The sequence below is a fragment of the Scyliorhinus torazame genome, chromosome 2 (genome assembly GCF_047496885.1).
Source record: "Scyliorhinus torazame isolate Kashiwa2021f chromosome 2, sScyTor2.1, whole genome shotgun sequence".
Taxonomy (NCBI): Eukaryota; Metazoa; Chordata; class Chondrichthyes; order Carcharhiniformes; family Scyliorhinidae; genus Scyliorhinus; species Scyliorhinus torazame.
In genome coordinates, this window is record NC_092708.1 from 72864516 (window position 1) to 72883857 (window position 19342).

Consider the following 19342-nt stretch of genomic DNA (forward strand, 5'->3'; position numbering starts at 1 on the left):
AAGCAATCCCGTAGGAGATCATCCGATTCCTCAGACCAACAATGCACGACTTTCTTTGACGGATTGTCCCGCTTTGGATTTTGCTTATAAGCCGGGAGCAGGAGTACAGCGTAGTGGTCAGATTTGCCAAAATGTGGGCGGGCAATAGATCGGTAGGCATGTTTGATATTTGTGTAGCAGTGGTCCAGGAATTTTGGGCCTCTGGTGGAACAGGTGACGTGTTGGTGGTAATTTGGTAATATGCTCTTGAGCTTGGCCTGATTGAAGTCCCCCGCTACAATGAACAAGGCCTCGGGATGTTTTGTTTCAAGGCTATTTGTGGTGGTGTATATTTCGTCCAGCGCGATTTTCACGTTCGCATGGGGTGGGATGTAAACTGCCGTCAAGATAACGGAGCTGAACTCCCGCGGTAGGTAGTAGGGGCGGCATTTTAGCGTCCGGTATTCTAGGTCTGGGGAGCAGAAACCTGTCAGTGTTGCTATATCTAGGCACCAGGAGGTGTTGATTAGGAGGCAGACCCCACCTCCCCTAGCCTTGCCTGAGGCTGCCGTACGGTCCATTTGGTGGATTGAGAAGCCTTCTGGTTGTAGGGCACAGACCGGTGAAGCAAGAGTGAGCCATGTCTCCGTGAAACAGAGCACACAGCAGTCCCTCAGTTCTCTTTGAAAAGTGAGTCTGGCTTTGAAGTACCTTTAAAGTACCTGGCATTTAAGTACCTTTAAATTTAAGCAGCTACGTTTTAGGTCCTTGAGCACCTTAGCCCACCTGCTCCTGAGAATCTCATCCATGCCTTTGTTTTTTAAAATATATTTTATTCAAGATTTTTTGGCCAAACATAATAGGACATAGTTTTTCTTTTAAACACCAATAAAGCAATATAAATAACAGTGGCCAGTTTTAAACAAGTAAATAAATAATATATAAACAGAAACAAAACTAAATGGCAACTGCCTTGTCAAAAATAGTTACTCTCCAAAGATACAATCCAACAGTCCAATATACATTACCTATAACAAATGTCTATACATATACAATGACATCCCTAAGAGCCCGCCCGGATCTCCCCCCCCCCCCCCCCCCCCCCCACCCCTGGGTTGCTGCTGTTGTCTTTATTTCTTTTTCATTCCCTCTATCGTTCTGTGAGGTAGTTGACGAACGGTTGCCACCGCCTGGTGAACCCTTGAGCCGAACCCCTTAATACGAACTTGATCCGTTCTAACTTTATAAACCCTGCCATGTCGTTTATCCAGGTCTCCACGCCCGGGGGTTTGGCTTCCTTCCACATAAGCAATATCCTGCGCCGGGCTACTAGGGACGCAAAGGCCAAAACATCAGCCTCTCTCGCCTCCTGCACTCCCGGCTCTTCTGCAACCCCGAATATAGCCAACCCTCAGCTTGGCTCGACCCGGACCCTCACCACCTTCGAAAGCACCTTCGCCACCCCCACCCAGAACCCCTGTAATGCCGGACATGACCAGAACATGTGGGTGTGATTCGCTGGGCTTCTCGAGCATCTCCCGCACCTACCCTCTACCCCGAAAAATTTACTGAGCCGTGCTCCAGTCATATGCGCCCTGTGTAGAACCTTGAATTGTATCAGGCTTAGCCTGGCACACGAGGACGATGAGTTTACCCTACGTAGGGCATCAGCCCACAGCCTCTCCTCAATCTCCTCCCCCAGCTCTTCTTCCCATTTCCCTTTCAGCTCATCTACCATGATCTCCCCCTCGTCCCTCATTTCCCTGTATATGTCCGACACCCTACCATCCCCCACCCATCTGAGATCACTCTATCCTGCACCTCCTGCGTCGGGAGCTGCGGGAATTCCCTCACCTGTTGCCTCGCAAAAGCCTTCAGTTGCATATACCGAAATGCATTCCCTTGGGGCAACCCATATTTTTCCGTCAGCGCTACCAGACTTGCAAACGTCCTGTCTATGAACAGATCTCTCAATTGTACTACCCCAGCTCTTTGCCATGCTCCAAATCCCCCATCCATTCTCCTCGGAACAAACCTATGGTTATTTTTTATCGGGGACCGCACCGAGGCTCCCGTCCTTCCCCCATGCCGTCTCCACTGCCCCAAAATTTTTAATGTTGCCACCACCACCGGGCTTGTAGTAGATTTCTTCGGTGAGAACGGCAACGGTGCCGTCACCATTGCTTGTAAGCTGGTCCCCTTGCAGGACGCCCTCTCCAATCTCTTCCACGCCGCTCCCTCCCCTTCTCCCATCCACTTGCACACCATTGAAATATTGGCGGCCCAGTAATAATCATTTAGGCTCGGTAGTGCCAGCCCCCCCTATCCCTACCACGCTGCAAGAACCCCCTCCTCACTCTCGGGGTCTTCCCGGCCCACACAAAACTCATAATGCTTTTCTCGATTCCCTTAAAAAAAGCCTTCGTGACCATCACCGGGAGGCACTGAAACACAAAGAGGAATCTCGGGAGAACCACCATTTTAACCGCCTGCACCCTACCTGCCAGTGACAGGGACACCATGTCCCATCTCTTGAAGTCCTCCTCCATCTGTTCCACCAATCGTGTTAAATTAAGCTGGTGTAAGGTTCCCCAATTCTTGGCTGTCTGAATCCCCAAGTACCGGAAGTCTCTTGTTACCTTCCTCAGCGGTAAATCCTCTATTTCCCTGCTCTGCTCCCCCGGATGCACCACAAACAACTCACTTTTCCCCATGTTCAATTTATACCCCGAAAAATCCCCAAACTCCCCAAGTATCCGCATTATCTCTGGCATCCCCTCCACCGGGTCCGCCACATACAACAACAAATCATCCGCATACAAAGATACCCGGTGTTCTTCTCCTCCCCTAAACACTCCCCTCCACTTCCTGGAACCCCTCAGGGCTATGGCCAGGGGCTCAATCGCCAGTGCAAACAATAATGGAGACAGGGGACACCCCTGCCTCGTCCCTCTGTAAAGCCGGAAATAATCAGACCCCCGTCCATTCGTAACCACACTCGCCATCGGTGCCCTATACAGTAACTGTACCCATCCGATATACCCATCTCCAAAGCCAAATCTCCTCAGCACCTCCCACAGATAATCCCACTCCACTCTATCAAATGCTTTCTCGGCATCCATCGCCACCACTATCTCCGCTTCCCCCTCTGGCGGGGGCATCATCATTACCCCGAGCAACCTCCGTATGTTCGTATTCAGCTGTCTCCCCTTCACAAACCCAGTTTGGTCCTCATGAACCACCCCCGGGACACAGTCCTCTATCCTCGTCGCCATTACCTTGGCCAGAATCTTAGCATCCACATTTAAAAGAGAAATGGGCCTATAGGACCCGCATTGCAGCGGGTCTTTTTCCTTCTTTAGGAGGAGCGATATCGTTGCCTCTGACATAGTCGGAAACTGCCCCCTTTTCCTAGCCTCATTAAAGGTTCTCGTCAGAAGCGGGCCAGCAAGTCCATATACTTCCTATAAAATTCCACCGGGAATCCGTCTGGTCCCGGGGCCTTCCCCGCCTGCATGCTCCCAATCCCTTTCACTACCTCCTCCATCTCAATCTGTGCTCCCAGTCCCGCCCTCTCCTGCTCCTCCACCTTAGGGAATTCCAGCTGATCCAGAAAGCACATCATTCTCTCCTTCCCTTCCGGGGGCTGAGCTTTATATAATCTTTCGTAGAATGCCTTGAACACCCCATTCACTCTCTCCGCTCCCCGCTCCATCTCGCCCTCCTCATCCCTCACTCCCCCTATTTCCCTCGCTGCTCCCCTCTTCCTCAGTTGGTGGGCCAGCAACTGTCTCTCCTTCTCCCCATATTCATACTGTACACCTTGTGCCTTCCTCCATTGTGCCTCTGCATTACCCATAGTCAACAAGTCAAATTCTACATGTAGCCTTTGCCTTTCCCTGTACAGTCCCTCCTCCGGTGCCTCCGCATATTGTCTGTCCACCCTCAGAAGTTCTTTCAACAACCGCTCCCTTTCCCTACCCTCCTGCTTTCCTTTATGTGCCCTGATAGATATCAGCTCCCCTCTAACCACTGCCTTCAACGCCTCCCAGACCACTCCCACCTGAACCTCCCCATTGCCATTAAGCTCCAAGTACCTTTCAATACACCCCCTCACCCTTAAACATACCCCCTCATCTGCCAATAATCCCATGTCAATTCTCCAGGGCGGGTGCTGTTCTTTTTCCTCCCCTATCTCCAGGTCCACCCAATGTGGAGCGTGGTCCGAGATAGCTATAGCCGTGTACTCCGTCCCTGTCACCTTCGGGATCAGCGCCCTTCCCAAAACAAAAAAGTCTATCCGTGAATATACTTTATGGACATAGGAGAAATACGAGAACTCCTTACTCCTAGGCCTGCTAAATCTCCAGGGGTCTACTCCTCCCATCTGCTCCATAAAGTCCTTGAGCACCCTAGCTGCAGCCGGCCTCCTCCCGGTCCTGGACCTCGATCTGTCCAGCCCTGGGTCCAGCACCGTATTGAAGTCTCCCTCCATTACCAACTTTCCCGCCTCTAGGTCCGGGATACGTCCCAACATACGCCTCATAACATTGGCATCATCCCAGTTCGGGGCATATACGTTCACTAGAACCACCGCATCCCCTTGCAATCTGCCACTCACCATCACATATCTACCCCCACTATCCGCCACTATGGTCTTTGCCTCAAACAGTACCCGTTTCCCCACTAATATAGCCACCCCCCTGTTCTTTGCATCTAACCCCGAATGAAACACCTGCCCCTCCCATCCTTTGCGTAGTCTGACCTGGTCTGTCAGTTTCAAATGCGTCTCCTGCAACATAACCACATCTGCCTTTAATTTCTTTAGGTGTGCGAGTACCCGTGCCCTTTTTAATCGGCCTGTTCAGCCCTCTCACATTCCACGTGATCAGCCGGGTTGGGGGGCTCTTTACCCCCCCCCCTTGTCGACTAGCCATCCCCTTTTTTAATCCAGCTCCTCACCCGGTTCCCACGTAGCCGTATCTCCCCCCGACGGCGCCCTCCCGCCTCGACCACCCCACCCCGTACCAGCTCCACCTTCTCCCCAGCAGCAGCAACCCAGTTAACCCCCCCCCGCTAGATCCTTTTCTAGCGTAATTACACCCCCCATGTTGCTCCCAGACGTCTGCAAACTCTGGCTGACCTCGGCTTCCCCCCATGACCTCGGCCCCCACTGTGCGAGGCCCCCTCCTTCCTGCTTCCCTGTTCCTGCCATGATTACCATAGCGCGGGAACAAAGCCCACGTTTCCCACTTGGCCCCACCCCTAATGGCCGGCGCCCACAATTCCTCATCCTCCCTCCCCCCCCCCTCTCCCCCGCGACATGGGGAAGAGAGAAAAGTTACAGGGTTGCAAGATTAACAACTTGAGAGATCATCCCTTCCCCCCTTTTTCCCCCCTTCACCCCACGTAATCACCCCACCACTTTGTCCCAAACGTTCTTTTTCTGGCCCGCCTATTCCAGCTTCTCCACAATAAATGTCCACGCCTCTTCTGCTGTCTCAAAGTAGTGGTGCTTCCCTTGGTGTGTGACCCACACTCTTGCCAGTTGCAGCATTCCAAATTTGACCTTCCTTTTGTGAAGCACCGCCTTGGCCCGATTAAAACTTGCCCTCCTTCCCGCCACCTCCGCACTCCAATCTTGATATACGCGGATCACCGCGTTCTCCCACCTACGGTTCCGAGTTTTCTTCGCCCATCTGAGGACCATCTCTCTGTCATTATATCGGAGAAATCTCACCACTATGGCTCGCGGTATTTCTCCAGCCCTCGGTCTTCGCGTCATAACCCGATAAGCTCCCTCCACCTCCAACCCGTCGGGGCCTCCAATCCCATTAACGAGTGAAGCATCGTGCTCACATATGCCCTGACGTCCGCCCCTTCTGCACCTTCGGGAAGACCAAGAATCCTTAAATTCTTCCTCCTCGCATTATTCTCCAGCACCTCCAGCCTTTCCACACACCTTTTGTGTTGTGCCTCGTGCATCTCTGTCTTCATCACCAGGCCCTGTATTTTGTCTTAATTTTCAGCGGCCTTTGCCTTCACGACCCGAAGCTCCTGCTCCTGGGTCCTTTGCTCCTCCTTTAGCCCTTCAATCGCCTGTAATATCGGGGCCAGCAGCTCCTTTTTAAGTTCTTCCACACAGCGCCGCAGGAACTCTTGTTGGTCAGGGCCCCATACTAGACGGCCACCTTCCGACGCCATCTTGCTTTGTGCTTGCCTCCCTTGCCGCTGCTCTAGAGGATCCTCCGCAATCCGGCCACTTTCCTCTCCTTTTTCCATCCGTGTCCAGGGGGGATTCCCCGCTGGTTTACCGCACAGTGTTTTTAGCCGTTAAAATTGCCGTTGGGGCTCCTATCAAGAGCCCAAAAGTCCGTTCCACCGGGAGCTGCCGAAACGTGCGACTTAGCTGGTCATCGCCGCACCCGGAAGCCATCCATGCCTTTGTTAATCTTCAAACTTTCCTATTCAAATGCTTTCCTGACTGGCCTTTATGCTCTGCCCATTTCAGCTCATCCACAACGCTGCTGCCTGAACACACCTATCCTATCCCATGTATCATTGACTTATCATTCATGTCTTGCTGATCTATGTTGACTACAGGTTCCACAAAGCCTTCAATTTAAAAAATGTCATCCTCTTGTTGAATTCCTTGAGCTGGATTCTCCGCCCCGCCATGCCGCATTTCTGACTCACCCTGCTGGCGGGATGCTCCGTTATGCCGGCCGGTCAATGGGGTTTCCCATTGTGGGGCAGCCCCAGGCCTTCGGAAAACCCCCGAGCTGCTGGCAAAACGGAGCATCCCACCGGCGGAGAATCCAGACCCTTGTTTTTCCCACCATTTCTTTATGTCTCTTTGTATCTGACAACCTCCCTTGAACTATCCATTCTCCTGATTTAGTTCTCTTGTACATCTTCCAGTCCTTTTTCTCTCACCATTACAACTATGCCGTCAGTCATCTAAGCCCTTTGCCGAGAGATTCCTTCCCTAAAATCATCTCACCATCCACCTCCCTCTTGTCCCTTCCTTTCAACACCTTATTAAAATCCACCTCTTTGAACATGTTATTGGTCACCCCTCTTAATAGCTCCTTCTTTGGCATGGTGTCCAATTTGGATTGATTATGGCCTGAATGGTAAATCATGCCCCTGAACAAAGAAATTCCCATTTTTATGAGGATGGGAATGGGGGCAGGAGGTGTTCTGCATACAGTCATTTTGTTCCATACATGAAAAACATAGAACACATGCGATGGCTAAACAAAGTAAATACATAAATGTAGTCATCGAGTGAAGCATGTGGAGTATATTGCTACACGGTAGAGAAGATGCGTGGAGAGACCAGTTCCGTCCATAAAAGGGTCATTCAGGAGTCTGGTAACTGGCCATTTAAATCATTAACTGCCTCCTCTGAAGTTAGATTTTGATAGCCTAGGAGTGTGGAGCCAGAGGTGTGCAGAGTAGGCCTGCTAAGAGCAGGTCTGAATTTACAAAGCTCCAGCGAAAAGAGCAACTGGCTTCCTTCTGTGTTGTATCAATCTATGATTCTATCATGGCAGAAGTGGGGTCAACGTGGCTGAGATCTGAATGGTGCTTGTGGAGAAAGAAAAATCTAGATTCTTCATCCGGAATTGTCTGACCACACAACTTTGCAAATGTAGGTTGGCAGACAGAAATCTTGAAACTCTGCCCTCTTAGCAGTAATGTTCAGTGTATCGTATGAAATAATTTTGAAGTCACTTAAATGGGAAGCTGGAGTGAGTGGCAAAGTTAGGATCACGTACCCAAGCACAAAACTGTAATCCTAATGTGACGTGTGACAGTTTCCTTGGATATAAAGTACAGCAGGGCGCCTGTCAGACAAGATTTTACTTGTAAAAGGCATTTCTGTCAAACCCACAACTGAATCAGTCCTTGTTCACTCGATTGTGTCTTCTGGATATTGGAAAATCTTTTTGCCTATAAACTATATTGCAGCAAGGCAACAGTGGCAGATTTAATTTATTTTTTAAAAAAAAAATGTTTTCAGAATTTTTCAACAAATTTTCAACCATTCATACCCCCCCCCCCCCCGTAACAAAAAAGAAAAGAAAAGTAACAGAGCAAGACATAAACATAGCAATCCAACATAATACAGAACTTTGTACAATGGGTTCCTCCCGCACATATTGACTTTCCCACATGTTTATGTTTTTCCTTTCTCAAGTGCCCCTAGGAAAATCCCCTTTCCCCGTCCACCCTTCTACCCCCCCCCCCCCCCCCCCGAAAGAGACGCCCCCCCCACTTCCCTCCCTGGGTTGCTGCTGCTGCTGACCGACCTCCATCTAACGCTAAGAACGGTTGCCACCGCCTGAAGAAGCCCTGTGTAGACCCTCTCAAGGCAAACTTTATCCTCTCCAGCTTGATGAACCCTGCCATGTCGTTTATCCAGGCTTCCACACTGGGGGGCTTCACGTCTTTCCACAATATCAAGATCCTCCGGCGGGCTACCAGGGATGCAAAGGCCAGGATACCGGCCTCTTTCGCCTCCTGCACTCCCGGCTCGTCCGCCACTCCAAATAGTGCTAGCCCCCAACTTGGCTTGACCTGGACTTTCACCATCTTAGACATAGTCCTCGCAACACCCCTCCAGAACCCATCCAGTGCCGGGCACGACCAGAACATATGGGCGTGATTCGCCGGGCTTCCTGAGCACCTCCCACATCTGTCCTCCACCCCAAAGAACCTACTCAGCCTCGCCCCTGTCATATGCGCTCTGTGAATAACCTTAAACTGTAACAGGCTGAGCCTGGCACACGAGGAAGAGGAATTAACCCGACTTAGGGCATCAGCCCACAGACCCTCTTCAATCTCCTCCCCCAACCCCTCCTCCCATTTGCCCTTCAGCTCCTCTACCAAAGGCTCCTCCTCTTCTTTCATCTCCTGATATATCGCCAACACCTTGCCCTCTCCGACCCATACACCCGAAATCAACCTGTCCTGAATCCCCTGTGCCGGGAGCAACGGGAATTCCCTCACCTGCCCCCTCACAAACGCCCTCACTTGCATGTATCTGAAAGCATTTCCCGGGGGTAGCCCAAACTTCTCTTCCAGAGCCCCTAAGCTCGCAAACGTCCCATCGATGAACAGGCCCCCCATTCTTCTAATCCCTGCCCAATGCCAGCTCTGAAACCCCCCGTCCATCCTTCCTGGGACAAACCGATGGTTATCTCTGATCGGGGACCACACCGAGGCTCCCATCGCACCCTTGTGTCGCCTCCACTGCCCCCAGATCTTTAGCGTTGCCGCCACCACCGGACTTGTGGTATACCTTGTCGGCGAGAGCGGCAGCGGTGCCGTCACCAGCGCCCCCAGGCTCGTTCCTTTACAGGACGTCATCTCCAACCTCTTCCATGCCGCCCCCTGTCCGTCCATCACCCACTTACGGATCATCGCCACGTTGGCTGCCCAATAGTAGCCACCCAGATTCGGCAACGCCAGCCCTCCTCTATCTCTACTACGATCCAGAAACCCCCTCCTTACCCTCGGGGTCTTGTTTGCCCACACAAAACCCATAATGCTCCTGCCTACCCTCTTAAAAAAGGCCTTGGTGATCATAATTGGAAGGCACTGGAACACAAAAAGAAACCTCGGGAGGACCATCATTTTAATCAACTGTACTCTGCCCGCAAGCGAGAGTGGCAACATGTCCCATCGTTTGAAGTCCTCCTCCATCTGCTTCACCAGCCGCGACAAATTAAGTTTATGCAGGGCCCCCCAACTACTAGCTATTTGGATCCCCAAGTACCGAAAGCTCCTTTCCGCCCTCCTCAACAGTGGGTCGTCTATCCCTCTTCCCTGGTCCCCTGGATGCACCACGAAGAGCTCACTTTTTCCTACATTGAGTTTATAGCCCGAGAAATCCCCAAACTCCCTTAGGATCTGCATGACCTCCACCATCCCCTCCACTGGATCCGCCACATACAGCAACAGGTCGTCTGCATACAGTGACACTCGATGCTCCTCTCCCCCTCGGACTACCCCCCTCCATTTCTTGGACTCCCTTAATGCCATGGCCAAAGGTTCAATTGCTAAAGCAAACAGGGGGAACAGGGGGCACCCCTGCCTTGTCCCTCGATACAGCCGAAAATACTCCGACCTCCGCCGATTCGTAACCACACTCGCCACCGGGGCTCTATATAGGAGCTTAACCCAACTGATAAACCCTTGCCCAAACCCAAACCTCCGCAACACTTCCCAGAGATTCTCCCACTCTACTCGGTCAAAGACCTTCTCCGCGTCCATAGCTGCCACTATCTCCGCCTCTCCCTCCACCGATGGCAACATTATCATGTTTAGGAGCCTCCGCACATTGGTGTTTAGCTGCCTGCCCTTTACAAATCCCGTCTGGTCCACGTGAATCACCCCCGGGACACAGTCCTCAATCCTCGTAGCCAGCACTTTTGCCAGCAACTTAGCATCCACGTTAAGGAGCGAGATCGGCCTATACGACCCACATTGCAGTGGGTCCTTATCCCGCTTCAGGATCAAAGAGATCATCGCCTCAGACTTTGTCGGGGGCAGGGTTCCCCCGTCCCTTGCCTCATTGAAAGTCCTCACCAGCAACGGGGCTAACAGGTCTACGTATTTCCTGTAGAACTCAACCGGGAACCCATCTGGACCCGGGGCCTTCCCCGCCTGCATGCTCCCCAGTCCTTTAATCAGCTCCTCCAACCCAATTGGTGCCCCCAAACCAGCCACCTCCTGCTCCTCCACCCTCGGGAACCTCAGTTGGTCCAAAAATCATCGCATCACCTCTTCCCCCGCTGGGGGCTGGGATCTGTACAGCTCCTCATAGAAGGCCTTAAATGCCTCATTTATTTTCACCGCACTCCGCACCATAGTTCCTCTTCCATCCTTGACTCCACCTATCTCCCTCGCTGCCACCCTCTTACGGAACTGATGTGCCAGCATCCGGCTCGCCTTCTCCCCATTCTCATACGTCGCCCCCTGCGCTTTCCTCCACTGTGCCTCTGCCTTCCCTGTGGTCAACAGGTCGAATTCCGTCTGGAGACTTCGCCTCTCCCTAAGTAGTCCCTCTTCAGGGGCCTCTGCATATCTCCTGTCCACCCTTAAAATCTCCCCCACTAACCTCTCCCTTTCCCTGCCCTCTCTCTTCGCCCTGTGAGCCCTGATGGAGATTAACTCTCCCCTGACCACTGCCTTCAGCACCTCCCATACTACCCCCACCTGCACCTCCCCGTTGTCGTTGGCCTCCAAATACCTTTCAATGCACCCCCGTACCCTCCCGCACACCTCCTCATCTGCCAGTAATCCCACATCCAAACGCCACAACGGGCGTTGGTCCCTCTCCTCTTCCAACTCCAGTTCCACCCAGTGCGGGGCGTGGTCTGAGATGGCTATGGCCGAATACTCCGTTCCCTCCACTTTTGGGATCAGCGCCCTGCTCGGAACAAAAAAAATCTATCCGAGAGTAGGCTTTGTGGGAGAAAAAAGAAAATTCCCTGGTCAGGGGCCTGGCAAATCGCCACGGATCCACTCCCCCCATCTGGTCCATAAACCCCCTAAGCACCTTGGCAGCAGCCGGCCTCTTCCCGGTCCTAGATCTGGAACGATCTAATGCTGGGTCCAACACAGTGTTAAAATCCCCCCCCCCCCCCCCCCCCATTATCAAGCTTCCTACCGCCAGGTCCGGAATGCACCCCAACATACGCTTCATAAATCCAGCATCGTCCCAGTTCACATTTACCAATACCACCCTGCAGCCTACCGCTCACCATCACGTATCGACCTCCATTGTCCACTACTATGTTCTTGGCCACAAACAACACCCACTTCCCCACCAGTATTGCCACCCCTCTATTCTTCGCATCCAGCCTCGAATGGAATACCTGTCCTACCCATCCCTTTCTTAACCTGACCTGGTCTGCCACCTTCAAATGTGTCTCTTGAAGCATGACCACGTCTGCCTTCGGTCCCGATAAGTGCGTGAACACTCGGGCCCTCTTAACCGTCCCATTCAGGCCCCTCACATTCCACGTTATCAGCCAGATTGGGGGACTTCCCACCCCTGTTTTAGGCCAGTCCCGTGCCCGCGCCTCCCGCACCCTCCAGTCCCCCAGATGGGGAACCCCCGCCCCGACCACCACTTTTGTTTTCAGTTCCCCCTCGGCCAATGCAGCAGCAACCCTATTTCCCCCCCCTCTTCCCCCCCCCTTCCCCCTCCCCCCCCGCTAGATCCATATCTAGCTATTTTGCTCCCCCATAACACTCCCGTAAGTCAGCTGACACCTGCTGACCCTGACTTCCCCCGCCTTCCCGTTGACCCCCCCCCCCGTGTGGAAATCCCCCCTCCTCCCCAGCAATCGGTGTGCACTCCTCCGTCCCCCCCCCCCCCCCCTCCGCCCTTCCCTAATGCGGGAAAAAGCCCGTGCTTTCCTGAGCCAGCCCCACCCCCTGTGGCGCAGCTCCTGTTGCGGCCTTATCCCAATTCCCCCATCCCCGGGCCTCCCCTCCCTCCAGCACCGGCGCCCACATTCCCCACAGTCTCCCATCAAATCTCTTCCCCCATCCCCATCCATCGCCCCACCCGTGGAACATTCCTTACGCATAGTTAAAACCCTGTATACAACCGACATCCCCCCCCCCCCCCCCCCCCCCCCCCCACAACCACAGACCCTCAGTTTGAGTCCAATTTTTCAGTTTGGATAAAGGTCCAAGCCTCTTCAGGTGTTTCAAAGTAGTGGTGTTGATCCTGAAATGTGACCCACAGTTGAGCCAGCTGCAGCATTCCGAATCTCACCCCCTTCCTATGCAGCACCGCCTTGGCCCGATTAAAAGCAGCTCTCTTCTTCGCCACCTCCGCACTCCAGTCCTGGTAGATTCGGATCACCGTATTCTCCCACCTGCTGCTCCGCTCTTTCTTGGCCCATCTCAAGACACACTCTCTGCCCACGAAATGATGAAACCTCACCACTACCGCCCTTGGCGGCTCGTTGGTCTTGGGTCTCCTCGCCAGGACCCGATGAGCCCCATCTAGCTCCAGGGGACTCGGAGAGGCCTCTGCACCCATCAGCAAATGGAGCATAGTGCTCACATACGCCCCGACATCGCCCCCTCCACCCCTTCAGGGAGACCCAGAATCCGGAAGTCGCGCAGATTTAATTTCTGAAGGAGGATGTGAGCACTGATGGTACAGAATGTTAAAAAGAATTTAAGATATGCATTGGGGTATATCAGATCGATTTTGTTTTGTTTCAGTTGGAGCTTTCTTTCAGACTAGCTGGAAGTCATATGTAGTTCCACATTCCAGGGTTCTGATCCCGTCACTCTGCCTCAGCTGAGCTCCTGGGATCAACTGACAGTGCAAGTCAGAGATGAAACCTGGGCCTTCCCTGCCCTGTCATCGTGGGTACAATCCCAAGTTCCTGGGTGTGGTGAAGATCTATGTGGGGAGCAGAAAGGACTACAATCTGATCCAGACGCAATATGGAAATAGGCCTATAGCTAATAAATGGGATTTCATGTAGACAAATGCAGTCTTGGGCATCTGCTAATGTCAAGCATGCATACAATATTTAGCATGGAATTAAACTCTGAGTGGAAAAGATCTAGTACGTTGTACATGAATCATAGATTTGCAGAATTTTTGGGCGGCAAGTGGTTAGCACTGCTGCCTCGCAGTTCCAGGGACCAGGGTTCATTTCCGGCCCAGGGTGACTGTCTGAGTGGAGTTTGCACTCTCTCCCCATGTCTGCATGGGTTTCCTCCGGGTGCTCCCGGCTCCTTCCAAAGTCCAAAGATGTGCAGGTTAAGTGGATTGGCCATGCTAAATTGCCCCTTAGTGTCCAAAAGGTTAGATTGGGTTTCTGGGTAACGGAAATAGGGTGGCGACGTGGGCTTAAGTAGGCTGCTCTTTCCAAGTGCCAGTGCAGACTCAAAGGGCCGAATGACCTCCTACACTGTACGTTCTATGATGATACACCACAGCAGGAGATAATTTAGCCTATTACATCATGTGCTGCCCAATTAGTCCCATTCCCTTGTCCTTTCCCCAAAAGCCTAACATTTATTTTCCCTTCAAGTATTTTTCCAATTCCTTTCTAAATGTTTTGAATCCACTTCCCTTTTAGCATTGCAATCCTGATCATCATAACTCGCTGAGTTTATTAAAAAAAAGGCTCCTCATTTCACTTCTGCTAATTTTGTCAGTTATCTTAAATCTGTTGCCCTCTAGCTTCTTAGAGTTCCGCACAGATTTAGATTAGATTTAGATTTACTGTCACGTGTACCTTTATTGTCACATGTACCGAGGTACAATGAAAAGTATTGTTCTGCGTACAGTTATATTGTTCCATACATGAAAAACATAGATCATGCGATGGATAAACAAAGTAAATACATAAATGTAGTCATCGAGTGAAGCATGTGGAGTATATTGCTACACGGTAGAGAAGATGCGTGGAGAGACCAGTTCAGTCCATAAAAGGGTCATTCAGGAGTCTGGTAGCAGCTGGAAAGACGCTGTTTTTGAATCTGTTAGTGCGTGCATAGGGAACTGATTTCCTTATTTACCCAATTTAAAAACCTTTCACACATTTGAACTCCTCCATTAAATCTTTCCGTACTGTTTTGTGCTTTAATGAGAATAATCCCAGCTCCTCCGTCTCTCCACATCACTGGAAGTTCTGCATCCCTTGACTCTCTGCCTGTTCACTATAGCCTTGACATCTTGTCCACTGAGTAGTGCACAGAAATAGACACTATACTCCAGCTGTGGCCGAACCAGCTATTCACATATGGCTTAGCATTACCTCCTTGCTTTTAGAGTCTGCCTCAATTTATAAAGCCAAAGATCCCATCTGTATGTTTTTTGTTTCTTTTTAAAAAATTTTTATTCTCCTCCTTTTTCACATTTTCTCCCAAATTTGCACCCATCAGCAATAAACAATAATCAGTAATGAATCTAATGTCAATCCCCATATCAATAACAACGATCCCATCCTCTCACCAAACCCCAAACCTCAGCCCACATGTTAACATAAACAAATAACAAAAGGGAATCAGGAATCACCCATAGTCACTATTAACACATACAGACCCCCTCCCTTCAACCCTCCCAACCACCCCCCCCCCCCCCCCCCCATCTAATGTTCGATGTTATCCAGTTCTTGAAAGTGCAGAATGAATAATGCCCATGAATTGTAGAACCCCTCCATCCAAACTTAACCTTCTCAAGAGTCAAGAATTCCAACAGGTCTCCCCGCCACGCCAGGGCACAGGGTGGAGAGGTTGCTTCAGGCGATCAATGAGGCGAAGGCTACAACATCAGCTGTTTCCAACCCCGGCTGGTCCGACACCCCGAATAATGCCTCCTGAGGGCCCAGGTCCGGTTTCACATGCACCATTTTAGAGATTACCCTAAAAACCTTCTTCCAGTAATCCTCCAGCTTTGGACAGGACCAAAACATATGAATTTGATTTGTGGCCCCCACTCCCCGCAACGTTCACACACATCTTCTACCCTTCAATGAATTGGCTCATCCTCGCCCTTGAGGTGTGCTCTATATACCACCTTCAGCTGTATCAGCCCCAACCTCGCGCACGAGGTGGAGGTGTTCACTCTCCGGTGCACCTCCTCCATATCCTCTCCCAACTCTTCCTCCCACTTTGCTTTGATCCCTTCCAGTGGTGCCTTATCCTCTTCCAAAATAGCTCTGTAAACTGCCGATACTACCCCCTTCTCCAGTCCCCCTGTCGTCAGCACCTCCTCCAGCAATGTGGAAGCCGGCTCCACTGGGAAGCTCTGTATCTCCTTTCTGGCAAAATCTCGAACCTGCATGTATCTAAACATTTCCCCCTGCTCCAGCCCATACTTCGTTTCCAGCTCCTTCAATCCTGCAAACTGACCCCCAAGAAACAAATCTTTTAGTTTCTTAATCCCCTTCTCCTCCCATTTCTGAAAATTTCCATCCCACCTCCCTGGCTCAAATCTGTGATTCCCATCTGTATGTTTTTTTAAACAGCCTTCAACTTGTCCTGCCTTGTTCAAAGATTTGTGTATGTACATCTCCCAGTCTCCCTGTCCTTACACCCCTTAAGTCCCTTTTCATTCTTCCTGCTAAAATATATCACTTAACTCTTCAATATTCACTTGAGTTTAGTTTACTCGGTTTCATGTGCACTTTCTGCTCATTTCAACTGTCCTTCTGAAGTCCATTACTGTCTTCCTTACTGTTTGCTACATTGCCTTGAATACTCATGTCATGTGTCCTCTGCCAGAGGCAGGGTTGCTTCAATATGAGCTGATTTCTTGGCAGTTTTTAGCAGTAGTGGTTTGCCATTGCTGTCCACCCTTGGTACATAATAAATAGATCGGTGGGATTTCCTGAGCACCCCGGCGCGTGGTTTGCGGAGGCAGGATTTTCTGACCCCGCTGTTGTCAACGGAATTTTCCATTGCCTGCACGCCTCATTGCCGGGAAACCCGTGCACCGTCAATGCGAACAGAATATCCCACTGGCGTTGAACAGCCGGTAAATTCCACTGAAAAATTAAAGCCTCTCAAAGAGCATGATAGCAGGACGGCTATTGCAACTTAGAAAAGAATATTACATTAAAGAAAAGATAATTTTGTGTCTAACAGAGAACTATATTTTTCTTGTAGAAGGCTTTGATTCTGTCTCATCTGTTATATGGGGCGAAATTCTCCCCCAACGGCGCGATGTCCGCCGACTGGCGCCAAAAACGGCGCCAATCAGACGGGCATCGCGCCGGCCCAAAGGTGCGGAATGCTCCGCATCTTTGGGGGCCGAGCCCCAACATTGAGGGGCTAGGCCGGCGCCGGAAGGATTTCCGCCCCGCCAGCTGGCGGAAATGGCGTTTGGTGTCCCGCTAGCTGGCGCGGAAATGCGGCGCATGCGCAGGAGCGTCAGCGGCCGCTGTCAGTTTCCCGCGCATGCGCAGTGGGGAGAGTCTCTGCCGCTTCCGCCATGGTGGAGGCCGTTGCGGTGGCGGAAGGGAAAGAGTGCCCCCACGGCACAGGCCCGCCCGCGGATCAGTGGGCCCCGATCGCGGGACAGGCCACTGTGGGGGCACCCCCCGGGGTCAGATCGCCCCGCGCCCCCCCCAGGACCTCCGAGCCTGCCCATGCCACCTGGTCCCGCCGGTAAATACCAGCTTTGATTTATGCCGGCGGGACAGGCAATTTCTGGGCGGGACTTCGGCCCATCCGGGCCGGAGAATTGAGCGGGGGGTCCCGCCAACCGGCGCGTCCAGATTCCCACCCCCGCCCAATCTCCGGTACCGGAGACTTCGGCGGGGGCGGGATTCACGGCGGCCAACGGCCATTCTCCGACCCGGCGGGGGGTCGGAGAATGACGCCCCTGATGTGCCTTTTTTGCCCAGTAACATGGTTGGTGAGTGAGAAGCCTTTGAACATAGAACATAGAACATGCAGTGCAGAAGGAGGCCATTCGGCCCACCGAGTCTGCACCGACCCACTTAAGCCTTCACTTCCAGCCTATCCTCGTAACTCAATCACTCCTAACCTTTTTGGTCACTAAGGGAAATTTATCATGGCCAATCCACCTAACCTACACGTCTTTGGACTGTGGGAGGAAACAGGAGCACCTGGAGGAAACCCACTGGGAGAACGTGTAGACTCCACACAGATAGTGACCCAGCGGGGAATCGAACCTGGGACCCTGGTGCTGTGAATCCACTTGTGCTACCGTGCTGCCATGAAGATAGGGTAGATAAGGGTTGTGTTAAAATGATCTGAATAGAATCAAAGAATCACAGAATTTACAGTGCAGAAGGAGGCCATTTGGCCCATCGAGTCTGCACCGGCCCTTGGAAAGAGCACCCTACTTATGCCTAAACCTCCACCCTATCCCAGTAACCCCACCAACCTTTTTGTTTGGACACTAAGGACAATTTAGCATGGCCAATCCATCTAACGTGTGACAATAATAAAGATTATAATAAAGATTATAACCTGCACATCTTTGGACTGTGGGAGCAAACCGGAGCTCCCTGTGGGGAGGAAGTGCAGACTCCACACAGACAGTGACCCAATCCGGGAATTGAACCTGGAACCCTGGAGCTGTAATGCAACTGTGCTAACCACTGTGCAACCGTGCCACCCATAGAATAAATAGCATAAATGTCCTTAGTTATCAAAGTTGGCTTGGTGAACTGCGACGGTGAACTCCCGCCGCCGAGAGACCAGAGAATCTCACCTGTTCGGCAAAATGAAAGGACATGCCTTTCTCATGCATAAAGTGAGACTAGTTTAGATGTCTGGATGCTTTCTTTATGTGGCGGCTGTCAACCTTTGGAACAAGATGATGACTTGAATTATATGTGCAACAGATCAAAGGAGAAAAAGGCAGTCTCATTGCGATAGCCTATTTCACGACGGTAATTGGGAACTGGGTATGTACCTTCTGGTTCTCCAAATTTCTGAAACTTGTTTTGATCGTGTAAGACCCATAGAGGAATTTCCAGATCTCTTTTCTCTGAATTGAAGTTTTTAAACTTGGTTTCTCGTTTGATTTGTGGTCTATAAGCGGGAAGGCAAACTGGGATTTGTGAAACGTAGTTACTGCATGACCATTTGGGACTTAGGGGCGATTCTCCGAGCCCCGCGCTGGGCCGGAGAATCGGCGCAACCGCGTCACGACGCCCTGACGTCAGCGCGCGATTCACCGAGGTGCGGCGAATCGGCGCCACTGATTCTCCGGATGGGTCAAGCAGCCGCACGGATACGGCAGAGTCCCGCCGGCGCCGCTCACCCCTGGTCGCTGCCGGCGGGAACTCTGCGCGAAGGGTCGGGGGCGGCCTGTGGGGCAGGGAAAAGCAATCCTTCACCGGGGGAGGGCTTCCGATGGGGTCTGACCCGTGATCGGGGCCCACCGATCGGCCGGCCGGCCTCCTTCTCCACCCCACCCCCGTGCCTATTTTACTGCGCGGCCGGCCCCTGAACACCGATGCCATGTTGAGTCGGGGCCGGCGTGTGGAAGAAGTCCCCCACGCATGCGCGGGTTGGCACTGTGCCCATTTGGCGCCGGGAAAGGAGACCATGCTGTCCCCTATGGGGGACAGAATTGGTCATCCCGTGCTCGTTTCGCGCCGTCGTGAAATGCGACGGCGTTCATGACGGCGCGAACATTTGGGCTCCATTTGGGAGAATCGCCCCCATAATGAGCCAGTTGCTGTTTTGTTGCTTGGCTTTCTGTATGTAATAAAGAAACTCAGACTTGAAAACTTCATTTCATTTGCTTGATTATCAGAGTTTATTCTATCAGGGCTCTGATGAAAGGGTGCATGCTTTCTTTTCAGGTGATGATAAATCTATATGT

At 51.8% G+C, this 19342-nt stretch overlaps 1 protein-coding gene across 8 annotated transcripts in view; it reads left to right on the forward strand.

Moving 5' to 3' along the window:
• LOC140388492 (nck-associated protein 5-like) overlaps window positions 1-19342 on the forward strand; it is a 1019364-nt gene that overhangs the window by 344482 nt on the left and 655540 nt on the right. For 4 of the 8 annotated variants that reach the window (XM_072472774.1, XM_072472783.1, XM_072472800.1 and 1 more), the window contains one exon: window positions 18354-18416. The exons of the other annotated variants lie outside the window; for them this stretch is intronic. In XM_072472774.1, coding sequence (XP_072328875.1) covers window positions 18354-18416 — 63 coding nt within the window. The remainder of the gene's footprint in view (window positions 1-18353; window positions 18417-19342) is intronic. 8 annotated transcript variants of the gene reach the window in all.